General features: G+C 43.3%; 1 protein-coding gene across 8 annotated transcripts in view; it reads right to left on the reverse strand.

Annotated features, from left to right (window-relative positions):
• APLP2 (amyloid beta precursor like protein 2) overlaps positions 1 to 27,176 on the reverse strand; it is a 45,992-nt gene extending 18,816 nt beyond the window's left edge. For 4 of the 8 annotated variants that reach the window (XM_032709412.1, XM_032709414.1, XM_032709410.1 and 1 more), the window contains exons 1-4: positions 27,035 to 27,139; positions 5,171 to 5,344; positions 3,832 to 3,961; positions 685 to 797 (exon numbers count right to left, since the gene is read on the reverse strand). In XM_032709412.1, the coding sequence (XP_032565303.1) occupies positions 685 to 797; positions 3,832 to 3,961; positions 5,171 to 5,344; positions 27,035 to 27,115 (498 nt within the window). In that variant the 5' untranslated portion in view covers positions 27,116 to 27,139. Of the gene's footprint in view, positions 1 to 684; positions 798 to 3,831; positions 3,962 to 5,170; positions 5,345 to 27,034 lie in introns of all 8 variants that reach the window. The other 4 variants (XM_032709416.1, XM_032709411.1, XM_032709415.1 and 1 more) reach the window with 3 other exon arrangements.

A 27,176-nucleotide genomic window follows, 5' to 3' on the forward strand; every position in this document is an offset into this window, starting at 1 on the left:
AACTGGAACATCCTTAACCTCATCTTTTTCAGCACCATCACAACTGATTGTTGTGCTGCTGCTTCTACAATTGCTGCCTCTACAAAACAGAAAACATGTACATTTTGTCATGATCCTGTTTTTACTACCCCAGCTTCAAATGGGTGTGCAGAGCATTTGCAGCAGTTTAGCTAGTCAGATAAAAAAACCAAAAAAACACCCCAAAACCACGGGTTGGATTTATCCTGAGAAGATAATCCATCTCTTATGTAAAACCTCCACTAATCAGTCCCAACGAAACTCAGATTGCTCCCAGGCAAACCCTCCCAACCAAATCCCCAGCAGCAGTAGGTACATTAAAGCAAAATGTGCAAGAAAAACAGGAACTATGCTATGCCCACTGCAGCTCCCTGGAAAGAGGGATGAAGCACTGGTTAAAGCAGCATCCCAGAGAGCTGATTTCAGTTCCTAGCTCCATGATCTGGATAAGTGACTTAGGACAGCTTTTCATGAGGGAACAATAACTCAGTGGCTCCACAGGTTTTTTGAGTCACCTGAGTACTTTTAAATGTTCATTTCCTTGCTGTTGCCTCAGTCCATTGACCGGAACATGGGAATAACAGCCCAGAGATAAACACTGCTATGCTCCAACACTGCATGCATCCAAGTGCAGACTAAATACTGCTGCTCCAGCAGCTGCATTACCTCCTTTGCCACAGTGTGCCAGTGCTGGTGGCTCTCACACACATCCATCCGCTCCTTGTGGAAGAACCGGCACTTCTCGGGCACCAGCAGAACGTCGCTCACGAACTCACCCACTGAAAAACACACAGTGGACACAGGTCACACCTGCCCAAAGCCACCATCAGAGCCCTCCCAGAGCAAACGTCGTGCATGTGGCTTGAAGGGTTGGAATATTCTTAATGGGAACAAGTCACATCAGTTCTGAAAATTATCTCTGAGAATCTACACAAAACCAGTCTGAATTTCCACGGTAGAACCAGGAATAGGGGCTGACTGCTGACCTTGAAGGCAGAGTTTACAGTGCAAGTTAATAAACTGTTGTTCAAGGAACCAAAAGAACTGACTGAAGAGATTTCACTCAAGTCTTTGAAAAGATTGTGTCTGCACACAGAAGTTTTCAAACCACTTAATCCCCTATTTCTAAATGAGCTGCATCACATCAAAGCTCCTTCACACACTGGCTGCTGCTGAAACAACCTGGAAACTTTTATATGCCCTGAGTGTTATCTATGTTTTCAGTATCTGAGCAAGTCTTGTTTGGTTTTGTTTTGTTTTGTTTCCAGATGGTTTAATTCAGGATCAACTGCAGCACATTCCCTGCCTGGGACAGTCCTTAAACAAAACACAGAGGGTTGGAAAAATAAAAACTGTACAGTCCAAAAACAAGAGTACAACCCAAGTCAGCAAATACGCTGTATTGCAACATTTAGAAAACCACAACCTCACCAGCACGAGGAAACTCTGGCACAATCTTTGTGCCAAAACCAGACTTTTGCTTTTGAGGAAGATGGGAGAGAAAGAATCGGTCTGCTCTACAGACTCTGTATTAGTTGGACTTAAAAGCTATTTCGCCTAAATTTCCATCATCATTCAGTGTGGTACCAACACATGGAAAATAAGGATCAGAACTAAGTGAGCATCGCTTCCTGTTCTTAGTCCAGAAGTCCCAGCGAACACTGGGATCCAAACCACGGTATTTTCTCCAAGTTGAGGTTTTTCTCTCTTTCTTGCCAATTTAAATGCCACATTCAATAATTTTAAAATAAGGATGTGACTAGATACTCTAAGAAGATCAGGAAAAGATCTTCAACTGTTTCAAAGCAACATTCCCTGCACACATGACCAGCAGCTTTAGGAATCATTTGTTAAAACTGGAGAAAAGGTTTTTAAGTCAAAGGTCTTTTCTCACAGTCTCCAGGGAGCACAATTCTTTGTTCAATCAATCTTCAACACTATCTTGTCAAAATATATTTTAAATATTCTGCACACTCAATGTGTTTTGCAACCCCTCAGTATTGATACCAAAGGCTCATGGACACTTCTACAGAGAAGTTAAAGAGAGTTTAGGGACAGATTATCTGATGACAACTGAAGATAATGGAATCAATTGGCCTTCGTCATCCCTTTGCAGTTAGCTACATTTTAAACTAAGAGAGATGCTATTTTCCCCATTTTCTTATCTCAAAACAGCCCAGTTAGAATTTTGAGTTAATAATCTTTTCTCCTTCCCTATCAGTTTAATAAGTTAAGTAAAAAAAGTTTAAATGCTCCTGATAAGAAAACTAAACCTGAGCAAACTTTAAAACCAAGAGATTGTGGTTCTGTGGACTGAAGGCAGAAGGCTTTGGCTTCTCCTCTTCACCTCTGAAATACAAAGGACCTTTCTCTGGTGAAGGGAAGCAGAGAGGGTTAAACATGGTATGTTTATATCCCACCCAAGATACAATGTGCATTAAGGTATCAAGGAAGACACAAGCAGGAATGGGAATGAAATCCCATAGTTTGACTGTAATCACAGAGAAACACAAGATCCTTTTACAACCAGCAATTTGTGGAGTGCTAAAGGAGAAGGTGCTTTATAGATGTGGACTCCTGACTTGCAGCTTGCATCTGAAAAGCAAAGCTGCCTCCCAGGCTGGGGTGTGCAAGTCATGCACACTGTGAGAGACACAGTTCATGAAAAACCTGAACACGTAGTTTAACGCTTATCAAATTTTAGGGCAGCATCACTACAATCAGCTTATTTTTCAGCTGGAGAATAGGCTTGGGGGAAGATTATTTCTGAAAGAGATGACTCCTTATAAATCCAGGGATCTTGCTTTCATCCTTATTTCCATCAGAAGTTCTCTGTATAATCAGCTGGGTTTGGTTGCTTTCCAAACCTGAATTTCCACATCTATAAAGACAAGCACCTTTCTGCCAGGGTGTGTCCACGTTAAATTTCATGTTTAATGAAATGCTTTATGATTGCGTAGTGGAAGGTATAAAACACAGGACAAAGTACCCACATGGTTCTGCAGGTTTGCTGATGTTCTCCTCTGTCAAATCACATGTTAACCTGAGATATGGATATCAACTATGAAAACTGGTTCCCAATGAATGCTCCCAGCAATCAGACTCTCCTAAGACTTCTTATAGAACAAGTCTTTTCCAGTGGATGATTGAAAAAAACCAGCCAGCTGGGACCAAGCTCAGTCCTGAGCACAGTCACGGAGCAGCGCAGCGTCAGAACCACGCCTAGGGCAGGGAGCACAAGGCAAACCAGTCACACACGCTGCCTGACTCCAGTGGGTGGGGACATTCTGCAAAGCACCATGAAGTCCATCACAGTTTATCTCCTACTCTTTCACAGTTCAAAGTGGGGACATGGGATACAGCTGCAAGAAGCAAGGCCTCTTTGAAACTGCAAAGTTTAAATATAGTCATTGAAATAGAATAGAGATCTCTTGCCAAGACCACAGCAGGAAGCCTGAGCACACTGAGCATTTAAGTCTCCAAGGCAACAAAATATTAAAGCTCCACAAAAATAGGATCAGAGTATTAAAGCCCAGTGTCTTTGTGATACTCAGATACAATAGCCTTCAGGTTTTTATGGCAGTTGCAGAGAGAATGGGAATTTCTTTCTCATGCCAGGCACCATTATCCCACCACAGCTGTTATCAAGCTGTCAATCTGCTCCAGAAAGGCAGAGTTCCATCTTATGGAAAGAAAAACATGGAAGTTGGATGTGGAAATGGCAACCTGATATGAGAGAACCCTTAGGAACTGAGTTGTTCCTGGGAGGAACTGCTTGCTCCTCCCACAGAATGCACAGCCCCCAGCACTCACCCAGGCACTTGTAGGGCACCACGATGTGAGTGTGGTCCTTGCACTGCTTCTTCCCATGCTTGCACCAGCTGTCAATGCTCACGGGCTGGTTGGCTTCCACCACGTTGGTGATCTGCAGGTCTGGGTACATCTGTTAACAGCACACACACAGAGGTTTCTCTCCAGAAAGGACACAGAATGTGCAAAGCAGTTCCTACCACGAGTGGTGAGGCTGATTCTCTACATAGAAACAAGCTCAAGTTTGCACATGGACACACACACTCTCCTCTAGATCAAAATTAGGACAGCTGAAGACATAAAAAAGCTCCCAGTTATCTGTCACACGGGGCTTGGGAAAGGAAATATGTCATCACTTCTGCGAGGCAGGAGAAAGCCAGGTCACGGGCAAGAACCCTCACTGGCACTAAGCTGAGGGGTCTGGCTTTGCAGGCAGTAGAGGAGTATTTGTGTTTGGAGGAGATTTATCTGTTCCATTCTTTCTGGTGCAGTACAAAATCCTCTGGAAGAGGGCAATCACCAACAAAGAGGGTTTAGTAGCATCTTCAGACTCTCTCATCTCTTGTCAAGCCAACACGTACCCACCTCCTCAGCTTTCCTCATGCCTGCTCCATTTATGATGTATTCATTTGATCCTTATGTCCTGCTTGAGTTCGCAAGTCCAGACACTGACTTATATTTAGGCTTCTACTACGTAAACCAAATGCAGCCCCAGTTACATCAGCCTTGTAAAACAGTTTTAAAAGTTTTCCAGTCCAGACATGGTGCATTCTGTCCCTTTCCCATTAAAAAAAAACTACATTCCTTGTGGTATTTTACAAGGCTGACACCTCAGAGGAGCAATTAAAGACGCTTATCAAGACCAATATGTTACAGCATATCTGGAGCACAGTGAAAGTAGACTATATCTTTTGCAATAAAGTATAAAGAGCTTAAAATACTGTCAACATTTAAATGAAAATTTTCTTTCTAATATTCTGGCTGATATGAACATGTCACTGAGACAGGTGTCAGGTTCCATTTGGTACAACATAGAGCAGATACTGGTTAACCTGCTCAGAGGCAGAACACTTGGGTAAGGCCCTGCAAACACAGATAAGGACACCTCTGACTTACAGACCAAGGACCTTCTTATGGCAGCATAAGCTGATCTAAGTCAGAGGTAGCTCCTAAATCCCACTGCTGTGTCCTCCCTGGGCAGTAACTCAGCAAAACAGCCTAGGGAATTGAGCTGGGCAACAGCAATCTTGTCTCCTGCAGGGTTAGTTTACCACTGACCAGCTAAATCGGAATCCAACTCCTTCGCAGCAGTGAAGAGTCAGGATCACACAGAAAAACTCACCTCCTGGCAGTACTGCAGAATCTCTTCCTTCCTTCCAAAGCAGCTCTTGGTTCCAGAAGTGTCAGGTTCCCATTTCCCAGTCTGGATGTTGACATGCATATTTAGCTTCCCACAGAACATGGCAATTTGAGGCTCTGCCACTGCAAACCCTGTCCCAGCATTGGCTGCGAGGGCCTGTGAACACAAAGGAAAACAAAACACATTGATTGCATTGTCTGATGAAAGGCAGAACTCCAAGAACCAGAAACCCTCTGGCATCATCTCAGACAGCTCCTGCTTAATCCAGAGTATCAGCAGTCTTGCAAACTATTCTGTAACAACATTCCTTAAGATGCTGAGCCCACTCCTAGTGCTTGCTTTCCCAAACTCTATTTTCATTATTGAAATAGCAGCTTACCTAAACCAAGATTAATTCGCATTTAAAGGCTGTGCCCACAAAGGGTAAAACTGATGTCTGAAAAACCTTACAACTAACTAATACTATGTTACACATAAGATACTACTAACTGGGTCCCACTGCAAGAATCCCGCTCAGAGTTTGAAGTCATGTGTTTCTCCCAATATCATCAAATATTTGGGATAGAAACACCTAATATTCTTGCTCAAACATACAAGTAAAGATGATTTGTGCTGAATCAGAAAAACAACTGTGGCAACCAGCTCTTCAAAGCCTCTTGTGTCCCATTCAGTGCATTCCCATGGGAGCTGTGTATTCTGTGCACTTCCCAGCCTGCACCGGCAGACAAAACCCGACAGCTCCAGCTCACATTCGGGTCAAAATGCAGACCGATCAATAAAAACAAGGTCAGGGCCCCTTTCTGAAATCTTGCTGGCTAACCAAAAGAGGAAAAAGGGGAGTAAATTAAATTGCAGACTTGTTTTTTTTCTGAGGAGACCGAGCGGATGCAGGAGCTGAATGTGCTCTCCCTAAATAACTATTAGATGTTGTAAAAGAGAAGGAAGAGGCATGAGGTAAAAACCAGATGAACTCCTAAACCAAAAGCTCTTTAAGGGAATGAAATCCACTTCAACTATTCCAGTCCAGAAACGGCAATGCACAGAGGCTGCAGGGCAGTGCTGCCCCTAAGCTGCTTTCTTCCCTGGCAGGCAGCACAACCCCAGGCCACCAGTCCTGCCTTCATATTTAACTTTTATGCATTCAAAAATGCATAAATTACTGTGGGCACTGTTCACTCCTTACTGCCTGCAGACCCCCATCATCTCATACCAATATGTGTATGCTTAAAGCAAATGAAGGACCAAAGGGTAAAATTCAACTGCCAATGTGCAGCTCCTAGTTACTGGATATTAGGAAAAAGAATAACTCCATTATAATTAGCTCGTTTCTCCCCCCCTCCTCTTATCTCACTGCCTGGAGATAAGACATTTCAACACTCAGAGAGTCAAGAATTGTTTAGTGCTGAACACACCACCAGCGCTCGGGTGAGAAAATGAACTTGAGGCACAAAAGCATAAAATCATGTCTTACCTGCAGAAAAACGACCCCTTGAGTTTTAAGAACTATTTGACTGAGCATCACTTAAGAGAAACAGTCTTATAGAGTGGCTTCTACTTACTCTGACCCTTCCAACCAAGAGATGCTCATGAAAGCATGTTTTAGCGCAGACCACAAAGTAATGAAATACTAAACTATGTATAACAGATACTGGCATCATTGTCCCAGTATCAAAATGCTGCCAAATTCACATATATTTTCAAATTTAGTGTGAGTACATTTTTTGTACTCTCTGTCCCAAGGAAAAGACAACAGTTATATACTTCAGATGCAGGAGGAGTTCTGGATTACACTGAGGCTGGGGAACTTGATTCCTTCAGAAATCAGACCACTTAATAAATTTCTTACAAGTGCAGACTCTTGCATTGCCTTCCCTCCTGGTGTATCATTTCAGAAGAAAGACGGAAATGTAGAATGATCCTTCCTAACTCTCTAAACACACCAAACTTTGTACGAGGCCCTTTTCATCCCCCTCCAAACAAACACCACTTCAGTACCAACAACCACTTTCCAGAGAGCACAAGACTTAATATGTTAAAGGAAACAATCCACAAGACAGTTTTATGACAACACTCCAACCACATGCAAGATCCAACCTTGGAAAAGAACCAAAAGAAATGCAAGATCAAGTACACAGGAAGCATTAACCCTTGAAAGAATAAAGGGCATCAAAAGAGAATAAAATGTACATGCTATGGCTGGAGATTGCTGGCACTGCTGATGCCTAAAAACTGTTTTCATCAAGGTAAACTTAACAAGTCTGCAGCAAAACAAGGGAACTGCTGGAGCAGGAGAGGTGTAGAAACATCCATAAGTAATCCATTCACCACAGCCCCTGCCTGAGCAAAGTTCCTGTTCAAACACATACCAAGCTCCTGAAATCATGCCCACCCCTTATTTACATGCTGCTGGAGCCCGTGTTTATTTTTGCCGTCTCTCCTGTCACTTCTGCTCCCTGCAAAGGTACCATTCCCCTCCCTGGATTGCTCACATACTTTGCATATCAGCGAGTGCTGTTGCCGTAGCTACCATAACATGCTAAGCCCCAATTCCCAGCTGAACAAACGACACTAATTACTTGCTTGATTTCATCACTTTTAATCAAACGGCAGAAATCTTCTCCTGGATTGCGCTGCTGGGTGAATTAATGAACTTTGAGATACACAAATTGATTCTTTAACCCCATGACCTGCAGGGTAAGATTTTTGAGCGATGGGTTTCAATTTTTCCTCCACTGGCAATCCCCTTTCAGCCCTCAAACACATCAATTATTTAATTTAGTATTTTAATCTGTAATGAGAGAATATAGCACCACAAACTTCATCTGTACCCGTGGAGGCCACACCTTTAACACTGACATTTAAATAGGAAGGAAAGTCACCTACACAAGTTTTTGGGACAAAGTAATTTTCTGTTGCTTCCCACAACTGAGGTATCAAACCTAGAAGTGGATCCCTCGGGCTACATTCAAACATCACTTTGCAAAAGGAGGGCTGGGAAACATGTAAACCAGCATGAAGCTTGGGATAAAGCCACGTCCTCAGTCAAGCTCTTTAGTACTTCAGAGAATTCACCCATTCCACATTGCAGAGGGATGAACAACTGACAGGACATTTTTCTCGGGGAATTTCCCAGCCATAAATGGAAGTAGCTGCTTCTTGTAGTGCTGGGTAGCAACGATTCAATCCCTTAAATAAGCTGCCTGACAGCTCAGGAGGGGCAACACACACATGATGGAGGAGAGTTCATCCAGTTGTGTACATCCACAGTGAACATTATTTTAGTAGCTATTATCCTATTAATACACATCCATAACATGAGAGCAAGACAAATGATATTTGGGGAAAGACTGTTCCATAAACCATTACTTTCCTCAATGGCACTTGCATTTACAAGATGTTTCATGATAAACTGGGCTCTGCCTTTTGTATAATTCTGTAACCCAGTTTGCCTTTCAAGACCAAAACCACAAACACATAAATCTCAAGCCAGTTAATGTCAGTTAAATTCCTCACCCTGTCATGCAGTGCCTGATTTACGGTCCTGAAACACTGGAATTCAAACCTCTAAATCTTCTTTTTCTCTGATGGAAGTGTCTGCCCCAGTATCCCAGTTTTTATTTACTACTCGCCTCTTCAGCTTGTGACAGTGGGTTGGCTCCATATGCTAAAAAGTGTCAGGGCTGTTCTTCCTGCAAGTATCCCCCATCCCAAAGGAGTGATGAAAGTAAAATAAGGAATATTTCACATCTAGCCCTCAAAAATGCTATTGCAGTTCTGGTTTATAAAAACTTAAACATGAAAACCATGATCCTTGCCTTTTATTTCCAGGATCTGTTAAACCCCACAACAACACATATTATTTCACATGCTGTCCATCCAGCTCCCTATGGAATGCTGCTACTCAGGAAAGCCTTCTGGCATGCTACTGGGGACTGGAGGATCGAAGGGTGACTGGAGTGTTTCTCTTGTGAAGAGGAGCTGATTATTTTATTTCACAGAAATGAGTTCCTGAGAGCTTTCCTTAATAGCACCAAGGTATCTGCAAAATGTCATATTTAACTGAATTCTGCATTTTCAGTGAGGTCAAACATGACCATAACCTTGTCCATCTGATTAGATTAGCCAGAATGAGCCTTTATTCCAGCAAAAACAGAGTGGATGGGATTTTAGGCCAAGAAGGATGAAGAGCCTGCTAAGGAGAACTCCTACTGTCCCTACTTTCCATCAGGCTTCCTCTGCAGCAACACACGAGCAGCTCTCTGGATAAAACCACAGAAGATTAAGCTGCTTTAAGACTGAAACTCCAGCTTCTAGAATTTATAAGCTGCTGAAGAAAGCTCTCATGGAGAATTGCACTGACTTGGTGGCCAGAGAACAGATTAATTACTGCTTGGGGCATTCCCATGCACAGCATGTTGCAGGACTCTGCAGGTTGGATCACATTTCCTGCTCCCAAGAGTTACATGCATTCCACAACTATTTGCTGCTACACTGACAAAAAATGTCAGGCAGTACTTGAGAAGATGATTTGTGCTGTTTGTTTTTAATTAAGTGAAGCCCCCCCCAGCAATACTGCTTATTAAATCAGGGTGCACATGAACCACAACCTGAGGGACTTCAGAACAGGCTGTTCAGCACAGTCTTTATCCAGATACATCGTGCTGCCCACCTTCTCTTAATTTAAGAAAGAAAGAGGCTTTTCTGGATTTTTTTTTTTTAAATTGCATTTCCTATTCCACTGGAGCAACACTGTAACTCTCTCTATGTCAGTGCAATACCCACAGATATGGAGGATATAAATTGAACTCTTTCAAAATCACTGAGGAATTCCACCAGCTCCTTTGATATAAAAATGAGCTTTGTTACCTAACCAGCCTTCCTATGAGCACAGCCCTTGACGGCTGCTGCTTTTAAATGCACGAGTATTCCAACTTTCTGCACTTTCTGGGCCGAAAAGTTGGTGTGGACATTTGTGCAAGGACATGCTAATAATGCCAGAGTTGGGGGTTGATCCCTGTATGGGCCATTCACTTAAGAATTGATCCTTGTGGGTCCCTTACAACATCCTGTGATAAACGCAACTGCTTCAAAGCCTGACTGCACACCCCACTGTCTCCAGAGCTCATGTCCATGGGCACTTTTCCTTCCATAAGGAGAGGCCAGCCCTTTGCAAAATCAAAATCAAAATGAAGAGCTGCTGCAGTCACAGCACCGAAGCCTTTGGAAGCAGAACAGCTGGCCTGGCACTGCAGAGCTGAGCCTTCCCAGGTCACAACGTGCCACACAGCCTTTAAACCTAATGTTCATTGCCATGAACCTCACCTGCGAATTAATTTCAGTACTCAGGAAACCAACACTTCAGTTAAAAAGTGAGGGAAGTTGACAGAGGGACTTCACGCACGACTTCTGCACAGAATACCTGAAATTCCCCTGGATTTGTAACTTCTAAACACGGGCAGAGCTCTCAATTCCTGCTTCAAATGGTGTTCCATGCTTTGTTTTCCTTAGCTTCTCTTCCTGCTTTTATTCAGCAGATAGGTGGCTTGAACCCAGGAAGGCTAATGAATGCCTGACACAGCAGGCAGTAAATCCACAGCTGAGCAGCTCATCCTAGCTTTATTGCTTTATTTTTTTTTAAATTGCTGATAATTACAATAATGCACATGGGCAGGGGTCCAAGACAGGAAGAATTATTGTCTGCAGGCAGATCTGGTGTGAGCTGATAATACCAGCCTGTGTTTGCTTTTGAATTTAAATGGCAGAAATCTCAGTAAAGCAGTCTTTGACTTGCTTTAACTTGCTGGAAGGGGTGGAGTTCTCATCTGCTCGTCCTTTATCGACTTTTGTGGCAGAGGATTCTGCACCAGCAGAGAACTGGGAGCCAAGGCAGGAGCTGCAGTAACTCGGGTGCAGTTTATATTTAGATGCCTCTGTTTATGGCTGACAGGCAGCTCTGAGCACTCGGAAGTTCAGTGACAATAATCCACGTCCTTCCATATGTGCCGACAGCAATCCCAGGATTACGAAGACCTGCTGCAGCCCGAAGCATTCCTTACTGCTTTGCACATTCCTCTGTCTTCCTAAGAGCAAAGATGACATTTCCCAGTCCCTGACTTGGAATTTGTAATTAGGAGGTCTCAGATTATTTCCCCCTCCTCCTCTAGCTTATCACGCTCCATAAACTTGGCCTACCCGAGTTATTGGGTACATAATCTGCCTGCCAGACCTTTGCACTGGGAACTGGCACATTCCATAGGGAACGGCACACTGTAGGCAGTGCTGCTGCAGTGCTGATCACATCCAGTAAAGCCACGACTCAGCACTGCCTCAGCTTCCTGAAGCTGCTTGTGTAACATGGTTGCCTTTGGCATCCTCTTTTCTATCCCTGGAGAGACAAAATTCCTAACAACTGGGTTGGAACATTCCCTGAACAAATGTTACTGTACCCAGAACTGTGTCCTTTAAAAAAAGATTAACTGCTGGGCCTCAAGCTTTCAAAAGTACAACTTGGGTGTAATGGCTGGGAGTGGGACAGTCTAACACTAACCTAACCTAAAAGCAGGGTAAGAGAAGAGGAAGACACAATTATTACACCACTACTAATCCTCACACAGGGCACAGCTGGGTCCAAATAGGTTCAGTCAGTCAGGCCACCTTCCACACGCCACAAGGACATCAGGGACAATTTCCATGCTGTGTCAGACAGACCCAATCACAGCCACTTCCTTCCCTTTGCAGTAGAACATGGCCATGGTCTATTTTAAGTTCCCTTTTTACAGCATGATCCTAAGTCCTACTTCAGCACAGAGCCAGGCCTATTTATCACTGGGTTAAACTGAGGCATAAAGTCAAGTGACTTGCCTAAGGTCATCCAGCAGCAGGCTCAGCTTGGATTAATCCTCAACTCCTCCAATCTGTGCCATCACTGTCTTGCACAGCAAGACTAATTATTACTTTTCCACACAAATTATTTGGACATCTGAAGCACAGGGACCCAAGATGTCCTGTTAGCCAGTCAGCAAGTAAAAACTTCAGCGCAAGTTCATGTTTTCACAGTAAAATTCTATGAAAAAATAGCCACAGGGCAAGCAGAAGGGAGATCCAACCCAAAACCTAAGGACACCAGCTATGGCTTAATAGTGTTTCATACTTAGGGTAAAGTTTAACTCTCAGATCTAACTTTCATTACTGAGCTGACTGATAAGAACCATCACTGTTGATAGCACTGAGGCATCTCTGACAGCAGCACATGTGGAGGAGTGCTGAGAGATGCTATTTTATAAGTATTTTCTCCATGGTTCAATAGAGAGTTTGTGCCATCCTAAGGCACTTGAGCTATAGAAGAGTTAGGGAATATAATCACTGTAGTTACCAGGATACAGATTCCATAATACACAGGAAAGTACTTTTAGAAAATCTTTCATCACTTCCAAGTAATTTGTTCAAGGCAAAAATAACTTCTGGACTAAAACTCATCACAACTCCCACACCCATACAGCTTCCCCACTGGCTTTCGCAGAGGACAATACTGGCCGAGAGGATATTGAGAGAATGACTTATCCACACCAGGCAGGCAAAAAACAACCCCCCTACTACTGCCCCAAAGTGAGTTAGCATTTCAGGAGGGGAGAAACCAAAACCCTCCCTGAAAACAGCTGAAAGCTGGTTTTACAAATCTTATGAAGCTGTACAAAAGAGTCACTGCAGGAACCTGTGGTTCCTCGCTCTACCCACGTGTCTGACCACGCACTGACTCCAGATAAAAAGGCTGCACAGATTGTGTTTTTATCTAACACAAGCAAAAAGCGAAGCAGGAAACTGAGGGGCGTTTTTTAACTGAGAATTTCAAGTGGCAAGAAAACATACCTGGGAAAAAAATGCAAGATAAAGGAAGGATAACAAGCAGGAATGTAGTTTACAATGCAGTGTGGGTTTGGTTTGAGTGTCCCTCCCTTTATAGATGTTGTCCAGCATCACAGATCGGTTATTTATGTGCAATTGTTTTGGAACATAAATGATAAAACTTCCTTGGGATTTTAAAGTCCTGCAATTAGGCTATACACAACTTTCCTCCAGTTCACAGGAACGATTCACCAGGCCTTGCTCTGACTGCACTGGAGCTCTGCAGGTCTTGCTTTCCACCCCTAAATTCACAATCTTCTGGAAAAAAACCACCAAAATCCAGCCCAAATTAACTGGTAATTCTGTCCTTCAAACAGTTCAGATGAAACTTCAAATCTGGATGAGGAAACCATGAGGTTTTTAAGTCCTGGCTTTCCAAAGAATGTTAATGACCATCTTTTGAAAATGGGAAACCCACAGCTAAAATACAGGGTTTTTTTTTTTTGTCCTTGTGCTGCTCCCTGGGCTCTGCCAAGGGGATCCTGATCCAGACCAAAATTAACAAGTTACCAAAAAATGATGGAACAGCCTCACCATTTTCAGTGTAAAAATTGAGCATACCTTTATACTTCAAACTTTTTAAGTTCAGCCAAAAGCACAGGTTACTTCTGTAAATTACAGGTCTATGAAAATAGTCAGCAGTTAGTACCTGTTACTGAGGATGGGTAACCTATCTCTAGCTCTTAGTAAATCTACTTAGGAAATAATGGAAATTGAGATTTTAAACCAAAACCATCTCCCCACACAGCTTCCCACACACCTCCTCCTGTTAGTTATTCTGAGAAGTGCTCATGGCCTGTTATGAAGCATCTTTGCATGACTGTTCACATACATACCAAAATCTTTTAACAACCTTCAATGTCTAGGGGTGCAGAAATCAGTGCTTTAAAATACTCCTATACTGATGCTATAAGTTTCTTCAGCTACAGTAAATGATATCCTTTTCCTTAAATAGAAAACTTCAAACACAAACACTGCCCCAAGAAAGTTTAGTTTTCAGTCAGCTGCTCATTAGGAAAAGTTCCTACCACTTACGGCTAAAAAGATAAATGCAAGAGAATTAACTAAGCAAAACCATCTCAAATTCTCATCAAAACACAGTCTCTCATTTTCCTGACTGCTATTATTTCTGATCCCAGTAAACAGCAATAAAACTGGAGAAAGGCTGCCAGCTTCCTTCCACTAATGCTGGCAAACTAAAGGTGAGGGAGAAACTCCTAACTAAGGGCAGGATGAAGAATGCCAAGCACTACCTTACTTAAGTAGGAAAGAGGCTGAAATGTGGGAAGATGGCTTGGAGGAACACTTCTTACTTCCAAGGGTCTGGTGGCAAAAGCTTGACTTGTTTATTTTTAAGCTTATCACCCACAGCCAAACACCTCTGAGAAAGATCATGGGACTATCAGCAGAATTCAGGCTCAAATCCCACAACTTCCTTCCTTCTTCCAAATCAGAGGATGAGAGGTGGACTCCCATCTATCCCCTGGAGCTCCAACACCTGAATTGAGCAGTCTGACATAAGAGAGACAAATGACAAAGAGCTTTCTGAACCCCAAAGTTCTGTCAGCAGCAGGGTCACACAAAGTAAAGGATGTCAGAAATGACTTACTGGATTTCCATTTTTTCCCTCTTTAAAAGCAATCCTGAGTAATTTAGTAGCATTTTATTTCTGAAGCATTAATTTATCAGCTGGGGTTTAACAGTCACAGCACCACAGCACAGTTAGGCTTGAACACTGGAACTCTAATGGATATATTAACCAGTTCCTTTAAGGGAAGTAACAGAGCTCTGCTTAGAACAGCTGCTTAATGCTATTAGAAAATTAAGTGGTAATTTATAGAACAGACTCAAGATGGTTGGGTTGAGATCCCCTTTACTAATTGCTGATCCAGAAAGTAAAACAAGCCTGACAGAAGCAAGCCTTGAACCTCCAATATTTCAGGACTGCAGAACACTTAACTGGCTTTGGATGTTGAACATCTGAATTTCTTGTGCTGAATTTTATAGCTCTTCACTCTACTGAGCTGTATAAGATTACGCATGGAAATAAAACAAAACAGGAGAGGTGATTTTTATCTTTGGTAAAATGAGATTTTAACTTGTCAACAATTTCTCCCAGGTTTCAGTGGGAAGAATGAACTCTAGGTACACTGACACCCATTATTTCTTTGAGGTTTCTTTAAGCATTTTCTGGAAGGTAAGGTAGGAAAAATTCAAGGTAAGGTAGAGAACACAGTGCTTTTCTTTCTACTTATTTGAACTACAACTGACCAAAAGATTAGCGGTAGAACTTACACACTGCAGCTGCATCTACCTGATGGTCGAGTGCTTGACCAGTTTTAAGGAATGTGACACTTCACTAAGGGCTCTGAAGCACAAAACCATCAGGTGCTGAAAGCTTTATTACCAAGGTGGAAGCAAAAACTGCCTGTTCTGCAACAGCGAGGGAAATTGCTCTTTGAAAAAGAGCAGGCAGAACAGTTTTAGACAATCTAGTTATGACTTAAAGAGCCACTATACTCCAGATCTTCCATCACCTCAACTGAAATTCTTCTTCCAGGTCTATGAAAGGTACTACTTTTAAAATTTTTTTTAGACCCTTTGCCCAGGCTGTCCATCATAGCAGCTTGTGGGTTTTTTTGGTATAAAGACTGAGTATTCTCCAGCTGGAGGAACTGTAGAGAAAACCTTCCAGATGTGTTATTTCCAATACAAGGATTCCAAACAACTCTTTATTTTCCTGTTTGGAAAAGTCTATCAGACAGGGGAGGATGCCTGCTCAGATGCTCTTGTCCAACGTGAGACACACTTGAATGAAAAAGAAAGAAATGGTCAGCCTTCCAACCAAGCTCTGCTTTCCCTGACCCTCCAAGCAGACACATAGCAATGGAAATGCTGACTTCACATGCAAATCCCATCACTGGGACAGTGGTTAGAGGGTAGATTGATCTGAGTATTGATGCAATCAGTCACTCACCATTTTCCTAGCCATGGGCTCAGTCGTTTCAATACCACTTTCCCAAAGTCAAAGGATGAAAATGTTGCATAAAGTTCTAACCCTGGGGACTGGTGGTTTTATGTTTCAGTGGTTGACTTCAGGCATGGCCCACTGAGGGTTTTTTTTTAAATTCAGGAACACGGCTGTGCACACATCTCAGCTGCAAATATTAACTCTGTCAGGATCTGGCAAGCCCCAGCTGTGGATGAGCCCTATGGAATCTATTCAGATGTCTCCAATCATAACACATCAGCACCCCCAAAAGCTGTGCTGAAATTACAGCCTGATGATGCAACAGCATGAGAGAGCCAGAAACATACCTCACTCTCATATCCTTACTTTGGACATCTTACAACAAAAATAAACCACTGAGAGCCCAAACGAGCTCTTTACCAGACTGTGCCTCAATTATGCTGGAGGCTGCCTCTCCCTGTACAATTCCCAGGGAATTACTGGGACTAGTACTACCTGGATTTGTGTTATGAGGCCGGGAACATTCTGAGAATATCTCACTGAGAGTTTCTGTATCTGATTGTAGCACCTGTTTGAGGAGGAAAACAGGTCAGGCAAACACCACGAAATGGATTCATGGCTGTCAAAACTCTGTGGCAACTCTAAAGCCTGGACAACAAAGAGAAAGGGAGAAAATTCAGTCATAAAATTACATTAGAGGTTGTCTGTATTTTCATAATTATACCTGTCAATTAAGGGATGTGAATATTAAACCAGAGAGGAAGGAAGAGTAAGAAGAGTTCTCTGTTTTGAGTTGTTCCTCAAGTTAATTCACTACAGAAAGTATCCTAACAAATGGTGCCAAGCACATGATTTTAAGTTGCAGAGGGGACCAACTATCCATTCAAACACAGGAGAGAAAAATGAAAGCACGAAAGTATCTGCAGACAGGAGGCCAAGAGTTTCCATATGCAAACTAAGCCCCAGTTTCATCTTTCTGTGATACGAGCATCTGAAATCTGGCTCAAGTTAAAGATGTTCCCATCCTGATGCACTCCAGCAGACTGTACCACTCTAGCACGTTCAGCCTGTCTGCATCTTTAGTTTGTACTTTATATGACATGTGGTGTATTCTGCAGTTTAATGACTGTTCTCCCAAATCTTCGTTCGCAAAGCCTAGCCATGAATGACTATTTTAATCCTCTTCATCAGTGAAGAATGCCATCCTGTAGATATAGTCTTTGAGATGGGTGCTGCTCAGAGATGGAGCTGAAGAGACACTCCAAACTGCAGAACTCATTCCAAGGCAAATATTACAAAACAAAAAACCTCTGCTTTGCTCAATTTGGAGTATTTAAAGCTCCATCCGCTGTTATGGCCTGAGAAGCAGCTTAGAGCAGGACAGCAGCATCCTCTTAATAAATGAAGAACTCTAAATGACAAAGCACCTCAAAGTCAACATGAGGGGAAGAGCTGCTCAAAGTTTAGCACATTAAACCCATCTTAGACACTTAATGTTGCTGCCAGCTGTGGCTCAGCGTCTGTCATGCCCTCAGTTATAAGATCAAAGTCCATGTAAGAATCACAGCCTACCAAATAAAATAACAGAAAATTATGAGTAATGCTATCAGCCACTTACATAACGGGGAATAACAATGCAACTTTTTGCAAAAATCTTCAAAAACATGAAGCTCAAAAAGCCAAATTGAAAACAAGGACAGCAAAGCAAATGAAGTAATGTCATCTTTGCTTTTGCTTGGAGCAAAAGGCCATGTAGGGTCTTGGAAAACAGTGCTCCTCATGTCTCAGCTACAGCACAGATGAAATTTGTGGGTGTCTCCATAATATACTTGTCTGGAGCACCCAGTTTAACTGTTTGCACGAGCACAAAGTATGACAGTGGCCATTTCAGACCAGCAATCCTCCTGAAATCCATCAGCATCTCTTACAAAGGGACTACAATGCTGCATTCTGCTGGGGCCCTGCAATGAAAGGAGGCATTAACATGCTGTAGATGCTCAGGGCAAAGCCTTCCATACGGTTATACTTTGAAAAGTATTCTCCTCATCACACTAATTCCCATGTGAAGCCACTTGCAAAAGCTTGCTCAGTATAATTGAGCGCAACAAATTCACCCAAACCTCGGAATTTCAGCCTCAACTTCAAAATGCCTTTTGTCTGTGCTGCAGATTTTCCATCTAAGCAAATTTGAAAGATTTCCCACTGTTTAACAGTCCTGCTACAGGAGGAATACAGCTCTTCTAGTTCACCTTCCTGGGAGCCAGGATGCTGAGGGAAGGGTGGGCAGGGAGAGAAGGCAAAAGGATGTTGAGGTGATCAGCTGATGGACGTTTATTTATGTCTTTTAACCTGAAGATGAAAGGATTTAAAATGAAGGATTAATAAAAAGCACTATAGATAAAACACAGCACTATGGATTCAAATGCAGATAATAGATTTCAGCTCTTGTGATTAGTGAGTTGTTATTCACAAACTCCAATACACCTTGTACATCCATACTATGAAAATATTAATAAAAACGAGATCATAAGCACATAGCCAGAAGGAGAGGGACTGAAGCAAGTGCCAAGCTGTGATTCAGCCCTCAAAGCCAGCTGTGGATAACAGGAATACAGCAGTGCAAACCCTTCCACTCCATCCAGCCCGTGCTCTGTCAGGCCATTCATTTCTGCCTCTGGGATTGGGAAATTGCTTCCGAGAAAGCGACTGTGCCCTAAACACAACATCCACATACTGACTGGCTTTGTTGCAGGGCAAGTATTGATGCAATTTGAACAAGATAGCATTTATCAGAAGTGACAGGGGTAGGAACACTGGGTTTTTCCCTGTTTTTAAAGCCTCCAGTGAGTCTCCTGTTGTGACACAATGCTCTGTCCCAAGCCCAAGCTTCACACACCCACAGGAGCACCATAACTTCATGTCATGACCCCATCAAGTCTGGCTCTTGCCCTGGTAAGCCACAGCATCACGTCCATTCGTGTCCAAAGGCTGAGCTCTAAAACACCAATACCCTGCAAACACAAAATCCCAATTTTTTGGCCAGCTACCAAGGGAAAAACCTCCTCCACTGCCTGACATTTCCAGTGCTGAGGTTCCACTGAAAGCCTCTGGAAGTGAAGCGGTTATTGAAACCCTGCAACTCTAACTACTCAGAGGCACTTAAATCTTCCTCCCCGTCCAAACGGAGCTGTGAGTATTCTGCTCCATTCAGGAGTAATGACTGCCTTCCCCGATAACATGCCTCCTCCCCAGTTCCTCAGCCTCCTTTTTCCTGGCAGGCAGCACATTTCAGGCCACACTCAAGCACTGCCCTATTTCAGAATTCCTCTCTGACCCAGTCTGGTAACGCAGGCTCCATGCTCTGTTGGATCCTGACACCATTTCACTCTTCAGGGTTTCCAAAGGCATTTGTGATCTCGCAGCAACACGACACAAGCATCAAACTCAATTCCTTCAGTGAGGGCTTTGATAAATTATGCAGGGGAAGCCTCCCGTCCAAACGCCGATACACTCCCTGGGAACTCCCATCACAGGTTTGAATCAACATTTTGCATTTAATCTTTTGAGAGGAATACTCAGTAGATTAAAGCAAATCTGCCCCTCTCTATTTCAAGCCACAATTACTGTAAGACAACCAGCGACCAACGTCAACCAGAGCTTGGTATTAGTGAATTATCCTAATTCATGCAGATTCCTCAAAGACCAGTTTTGGCAAGTTACTAGTCCTGATATGACTGGGAGATGATTAAACCCCAGTAAAAAACCCTACTAAACTTAGACCTGGCAATGTGTCATGCCAAATCCAGAACCATATAGAGAATTTGGTGACAGCCTTTATGCTGGGGGGTACCATAATGTAAGCAGAGAGCAGCTTCTGCTGTGAATATGGAATCCAAATCTGCTTGGAATCTAACAGGAGTGCATAATATTTATTGTAACAGATGGTATTGCTAAGATTTTTTCTTTTTGTTGCTGTCATTTCACACTATGCAATGACATCATAACTAGTGGGATTCATCAACTCAAAATCCAAAAGGAAAGGGACAAAGCTTTTGGCAGGGAGCTGGAGCTAAAAATAACGTAAGAGCCTTTAAAGAAAAGCCCAAAGATTAAAAATGCAAATGTTTGGCTTTTGATTTAAGCATTTCAGTTCTGAAATTAGCATAGGGTAATTCCTGGAAAATACCAAGTAGTTTACTAAACCTGTTTCATCTCTGCAACATCATCATTGTCAGATGATTTTTGAGCTCTCCTCAATGGCTGCTTTTAGAGCTTTGAGGCGGCAGGTTAAAGAACCCAGGCACAACATCTGCATGAGAAAATGCAAGCCCCTGCTACAGCAGAGAGTTAACAGAATAATAGAACTCACTCTAATGAAAGAACTGAAGAAACCCAATTCCCTGACCCACACTTCAGAACATCTCAGACATTTAAAAACATATCCTAAGCAGAAAATGTTGGAGGGAAAGAGACCTGAATGAGTAAGAGAACTTTCAAGGTTAAACACTGCTTTTATTTAAACATGAAGCCATCAGTAAGGAGATGACAATTGGTTACTCTTAAATGGAAACTTTGCTGAGTATCAACCCACACTCACAGCCAAGTAGAAGCAAGGCCCCAGCCAGCCCTGTGTGCCTGTGCGTGTCTGCCTGTCCCTGTCCTTGACCTGGATCAAAGCACACTTTGCTCTGCTGTAATTTTGTTAGAGAGAAGCTTACTGTATGAAATTACTTAAATGCATCCCTGTCATGGAGCCAGGGCCTGGGATCCGAGTGCTGAGGCAGGTTTATCATCCCCTGCACCTCGGCACGACACCACGGATCCGTCACACTGCCAGGAGGGGAACCAGAACACCGTGATGGATGACTCGGGGCCTCACCACAACCAGGAAAGAGGGGGCACCTCCCACCTTCTGTGGGTTTTGTGAGGCTTTCTGGGCGGGCAATTTTAATGGCTGGCAATTTTAATGCCCTTCATGCCTGGTGGCTTGACAAACTTGCGCTCAAAGTCATCATTTCATAATGATTTTCCGTTAGTCTCAAAGCACAGCGAAGCCATCCAAGCCAAACTATTATTGATTCGTCTCCTCCATAAGCTTCTCTGAAGCTCACACACTGCATGGAATAACAACTTCAGACCCTGCTTCATCACTGAAGGCCTTGTCTAGCCACAACAACCTGCCACACTGCTCACCTGAGTAGGAAATCCTGTACTTGAAATAATGCTGAAACTTTCAAAGGTTCAGAAGAGGAATCCCCTGGAAAAGCCCATGCAAAGAAGATTAAACTCTGTAGGCAGATACTGATCTGCAGGTTGAGAGCTAAGAATTCCCCCAAACCCCTGCTCAAAATGCACAGCCCAATGTAGTCACCTTGAGAAAAAAATCAGCAGGGGAAAAACCAGCTCAAGTGAAGGCACTGCCAGCACACCAACATCACAGTGCCCCAACTGCACCATCTCACGCACCACCGGGCCAGTCTGGCCAGGAGAGATCAAGCCTTGATCTCCAAATCAGATGAATACACACCTATGTACGTTCAGGAACCAGCTCTCCCTGGAACAGACAACAAAAGGCTTTCTGGACCATGCCTCACCCATCAGTCCTCTCCCGCAGCAAACACAGAGCCAACATGTGATTTGACTTCCCATTGTCACCAGTGAAAATGGAAAGTGAAATAAAACATCAAATGCCACGGAGCGCAGCAAAATTTGACTGTGCACAGTGGTCAAGAGTGATGAGGAGGCCACCAAGGACTCAAACCAAAATGAAGGTCTGCAATGTATAAATTTATACATGAGCATGATCACAACAGGAAACACGACAGCAAAAAGTTATAACTCAATTTAATACATATATGGGTTGAACTCTCAAGAATAAGGAACACAGTCATTTCCCCACTGGCTGTGTACAAACCATCCTTGTAATACTTCCAAATGAAGAGCTGTAAGCAGCTTAGCCATGTGCCCTCCTGGTCAGGTGGACCCCTCATTACATAAAGGTTGTGCTCTAGAAAGATTAGTTTAACACCATTTGCAGAACACTGGTGTTTTGATCATTCATCTACAGTTGAAATTAAAAACTACAAATGCATTCAAGGATGAAATCTTGCATTTTAAACATCAACTCAAGACTGTGGAGGAAGGATGGGAACTTATGGACATTTAAAAGCCAGGCTAGAAGTGGATTTGACTTTGTCTTCTTTGGTACGTGGGTTTTCCATGTTCTCACATGAGATAGTACAGCTTAGAGAACACATAGGCAGAAATATATATTTAACTCCAACTGAGAAGGTAGATGGGGGTGAAGGTAGTAAATCTAGTGCCGAGTGAGTTAAAAAAAAAAAAGTGTTATCCACACGTTAGAGCTCCATGTGAAATGTGTGTATATATATTCCATGTCTGTGTGTTTGTATACATGTATAGATTTATCTATCTCCCTCTTACAGCTGCAGAAATTCATAAATTAAAAAGAAGTCAAATCTAACATTAAGAAATTACTCTTAAAACAAACAAACAAACAAACAAAAAAACCAACAACCAAACCCAGCCAAATTATTTCTCCTCAAAAGCACTTTTCCTTGTGCACTTCCCGGGGAGTGAGGGTTCACTTCTTTTTTCCCCCTACAGCACCTAATCTGAAGCACCACTTGCCCTGTATGAGTAACACTATTAACATGCTAAAGTTGCCTTTACCCTATTGTATCGGATGAGGAGCCATCAGCCCTCCCAAACCAGAAGGAAAAAAGGACGTAATTTTGGTTAATCCACAATAAAGAGAAACCTAACAATTTACTCCACTCATATGTTCTTTCTTGCTCCTTTGTAACTCACTCTAGTAAGCATACAATAAATAAATAAATATATACATAGAAAAGTTACTCTCAGACTTCGCACAATGTTGTCAATCCATTTCCTCTCCCCACAAACCTGAGACTTACTGGTACCTACAGCAAAAAGCTGAAAATATCAAAATAGTGATTACAAAATTTGTATAGTTAATGTACGGGCATAGAGTCCTAAGGACTCCATTTAAGATAAGCAGCAGGTAAAACTTGGGGCAGGAGATGCCATTTGCGTATGATAAACTCACTGCAGGTAGAGAAAGCAGAACGTGTCCATCATGGGTGCAAACAACACTTTGGGGGGGAAAAAAAAGGAGCAGTGTCGCGAGTTCAAGTACAGCTCTGAATCAGGAGCCTCCTCAGAAGGGTTTCTAGGCCACTGTGAGTATTTGAAGTGCTCCAATTAAAAGTGAGCATCGTCTTAAATTAGCCCCATGTTTCAGAGGTGCTGACCGCCTGAACTAGAAATCAATGGCACCAAGTTTTACTGCAAGACAGGAGAAGCACAAGAGCAAGAGTCTGAGTGATTATGTCAATTCAGGAAGCCTGAGGAGTTAATGAGCAGAGTCTGAAAACCCAAGTGGAGAAACAGAGGGAAAGGCTCTGCGTTCTAACAAGGAATAGCTGGGGATGCTGCATTTCTCTTCTGTTTTCAACTGAGGAATGAGGCTCTGGTTTAAGTACATGTGTAGAAGCAGATGCTGCAGTCAAAGTGACTTATGTTTCCAAGACTGAGTCTGTACGCCTCCAAAAGACGAACAAACAGGGAAAAGCAAAAGAAGTTTTACAAGCCACATCTAGAGAGAAGCACAGGTGATAGAGAGCACACGGATGGTGCACACCGATCCCTGCACTTCCAGTGCTGGAGGAGTTCAGTGTGTAATTATAATACAGCTAAAGCCACCCACAGAACAGGCTTTGAATAACTCAGGTGATGCAACAACCACATTAACAAAAAAGTCATTTGATCCCTGGTAGAGATATTAATGCCTAAATAACAGTGCTGATAATGATTTCACAGGTGAAACAAGGAGAGCTGAAGGCCCCCTCCAAAGAGCAGAGCTTACCTTCCCGTGGCATCCTACAATGCAGCAGAAATTCCAAAGCCTCTCTGCAGTATCACATTTGCTTTATTTCCACATCTCTGCCTCAGAGAAGCTTTTGTTGGGGCTCAGAAGAGCCACTGAATATAATCACCTTCATAGGAAAGCATATTTCCTAACCCTGGGAAGCGAAGTTTTAGGAGCTGAAAGCAAACTAAAGGCCACGGGCTCAGGACTGGAATTTTCACGAGCTGTTTCTACTAGGACTCAAACACCAAGTGGAAATTTCCCTAGGTGGAGTTCTTTGTTCGATGCAGCAGGCAATTAGAAGTCCCCAAGGTCTGCAGAAACGGCACAAGGCTGATATTTCTGTCGGGGAGAATTTAAGCAATACAAGACAAAAATAATAACTTGAAATTCTGCTGCAAAACACACCCTTGTTTTTTGTCTCACCCCAAATCCTGGTGATTTCAAACAGGCAGGTAACAGATGTAAGCATTGAGAAGAGGTTTGGAAAAAGACCAAACGCGATTAAAAAAAGCAATATCGAGTCTGCATTGCCTCAGATTTGATTACACGAAAAGGTCAAGTGATAAAAAAGAAACTTTGCATCTCTAAAGGCCTTGAGGGCACAGCAGAAGTAGTTTATCATTGGAATACAGATCAAATTAACATAGATTTATTTTCTTTTTCCAGTTGGCATCAGTGTCCTATTTGAGGTTCCTTAGGACTTCACAAGCAAAACAAGCAAAATTCAGGCATACACTAAAGTAAAACATCAATTGCTGGGATCCACAGTTTCTCTAAGCTCTTATATTCCAACTCATTTGGAAGAGAGACTGTCAGAGGTTATCTGCCATCCACACACCAGGATCTGGAAGGGGAGACTGACTGTCACCAGGAACAGCCCTTGGGAATGCCCTTTTCAAGGCTTCAGACACCAACAATTTAAAAGGAAAAATAAACTGCCACTCCCCTTGCTCTGTACAGGAGAGAAAGAAAAACAAATTGTAGTTGATAAGAAGATTAGCGGGTGTTCCAGGGACAGGGACTGGGAGATAATCGTGAGATAGAAAATCTACCTAATGGGACCGTGCCAATGCAACTCAACTAATAACTGCAGACATTGCTTCCCTTAACTTTCAAACAGCAGCTCGATTATTGAAAAAAATCAATTTCTCTCATATTTTTCTCACATTATCTGATAAAATCCAGTAAGGAAAACCCAAGAACAGTAAGCATTTCGCTTCCTAAGCTCTGCATCGAGAGAGATTCTTGAGAAAAGCTCTCTCTCGAGAGCTGCAGTCCCCCAGTCCCCCACCAGCGAGACAATGGGAGAAGACGCAGCAAAAATAAGGATTAGAATGCCACAGTGCCAGCAGACGAAGGTGGATTCCGTGCCTTCCAAGGATGCAAACTGCATTATAGGAATGGTTTCATTTTAATCCTTTTCCAAAAGGTCAATGCCCCTGTTCTCCGGGGCTAAGGGAGCCGAGTTGAGACACTGCTGGTCTCCCTCTGTGCCAAACCCTGGCACTGGCAAACCCTTGATCACACGGACACCAGGCTTTGGAATAAAACCACAGATAATGTTTTCCGAGCTGGTATCTCGTAGCACATGTCCATAAGCAGTGGATTCCAGAGGGACGTGCATGGCAGCCAAATTTGCCTCGAGTGTAAGGGAGGAAGCGACCTACAGCTGGAGGAGTTTCCAAACAGGTGGAAGGGACTGGATGTGACACCAGCAGCCAGGATAGTCCCCACCATCAAGGCAATGCCAAGGAAGCTGAGCTGGGATGAGCTCCACACCCTCGGAGCAGCTCCACCACCCTTCCTACGAGGGAACCTCCGCACAAGTTCTTCTACAGTTATCAGCATGTTCCCTTGATTTACAGAAATTTAAGACAAGGATTGGTGCAAAGTAAGAGGAATACTGCTCCTCAGCAGCAGTCAAACAAGTAGAAATCACGGACTACACCAACTCCACACAGCACATATTAAAAATATCCAAAACCAGCTTAATGCCTGTTAGGAATTATTGCCAGCTCAAGGCTTTGGATTTTTGCACCACACTAAGGTACATGTTCTGTTTAACCAAGCTAGCCAAAATTTACTGTAAACTCTCAAATCAAGCCATTCACAAGCAGCCACAAGCCTGTTCTTTATCTCTCCCTAAATAACCCAGAACCTACACAAGACAGATGCAGCTGTTTTGCATTTCCAAACAACACCGAGGCGTAGATTATTAAACCCTATTTACGTGTCTGGAGCTCAGCACATACTTTGCTCCTTGTTTTGATGCTTCCCTCTAATACACAGGTTATAGCATCAAGTTTTTAAAATAGCAAGATTTTCCCCTACTCATCTTGTTGTTCAGAGAGCTGAATTACACGAGTGTTTGGTTTTAGGGACAAAGCTGGAATTTCCCCCCTGCAATTATTTATATATATACAAATGCAGTACATATTTCATATAGACAAAAGTTATATATATATATATATTCATATATGTATACGTCTGTTTATATATGTATAAGGGTGTGCATATATCTATCTATCTATATATATGTATATAGATATTTATACATATAAGCATCTAAGCCTTTTCTATGTGAAATGCACAACCTTTACACTCGGCTGAAGCATCTCCCCCGAAAGCCAAGGTACCAGTACCAGTTCCAACCCGAAGATTTACTTAGGATCCATCAACAAACAAACGGATTCGTTTAACCGAGGCTTTTCTCTATGACATTGCCTTTTAACACTCTTCCAGACTCATCTGAAGCTCGCCGCTCCTGCGCCCGCGCCAAGAATGCCGAGGTCACTTCCCAAAAAAAATCCCAGCCCCGAGCATCCCGATGAGACTGAGCTCCCGGCCAGGTGAGAGGCCTGAGGGATGCGGCTTTCCCGAGAGCACGGGGAAAACGCGAACCCTCCGCCGCGGGAAGGACTCGGGGAGGCCGGACAAGGTGGAGTGGGTTCCACACCCGCCGAGACACCCTGAACCCCGCTTATCTCCCGCCGGTGCAGCAGGTACCCCTGGGGGAGGCCCAGCCGCCCGCACACACGCCCCGACAGCCCGCACACACCTCTATGTATCCGGCGAGCGCGGCCGCGGGCCCGAGGAGCACCAGGAGCAGCAGGAACGCGGAGCCCATCGCCGCCGCCATCACCCGCCGCCGCCCGAGCGCGACTGCGGCCGCAGCGCCCCCGCGGGGCCCCGCCTCGCCA

This window comes from Chiroxiphia lanceolata, chromosome 23, assembly GCF_009829145.1.
Source record: "Chiroxiphia lanceolata isolate bChiLan1 chromosome 23, bChiLan1.pri, whole genome shotgun sequence".
In the NCBI taxonomy this organism is placed as follows: Eukaryota; Metazoa; Chordata; class Aves; order Passeriformes; family Pipridae; genus Chiroxiphia; species Chiroxiphia lanceolata.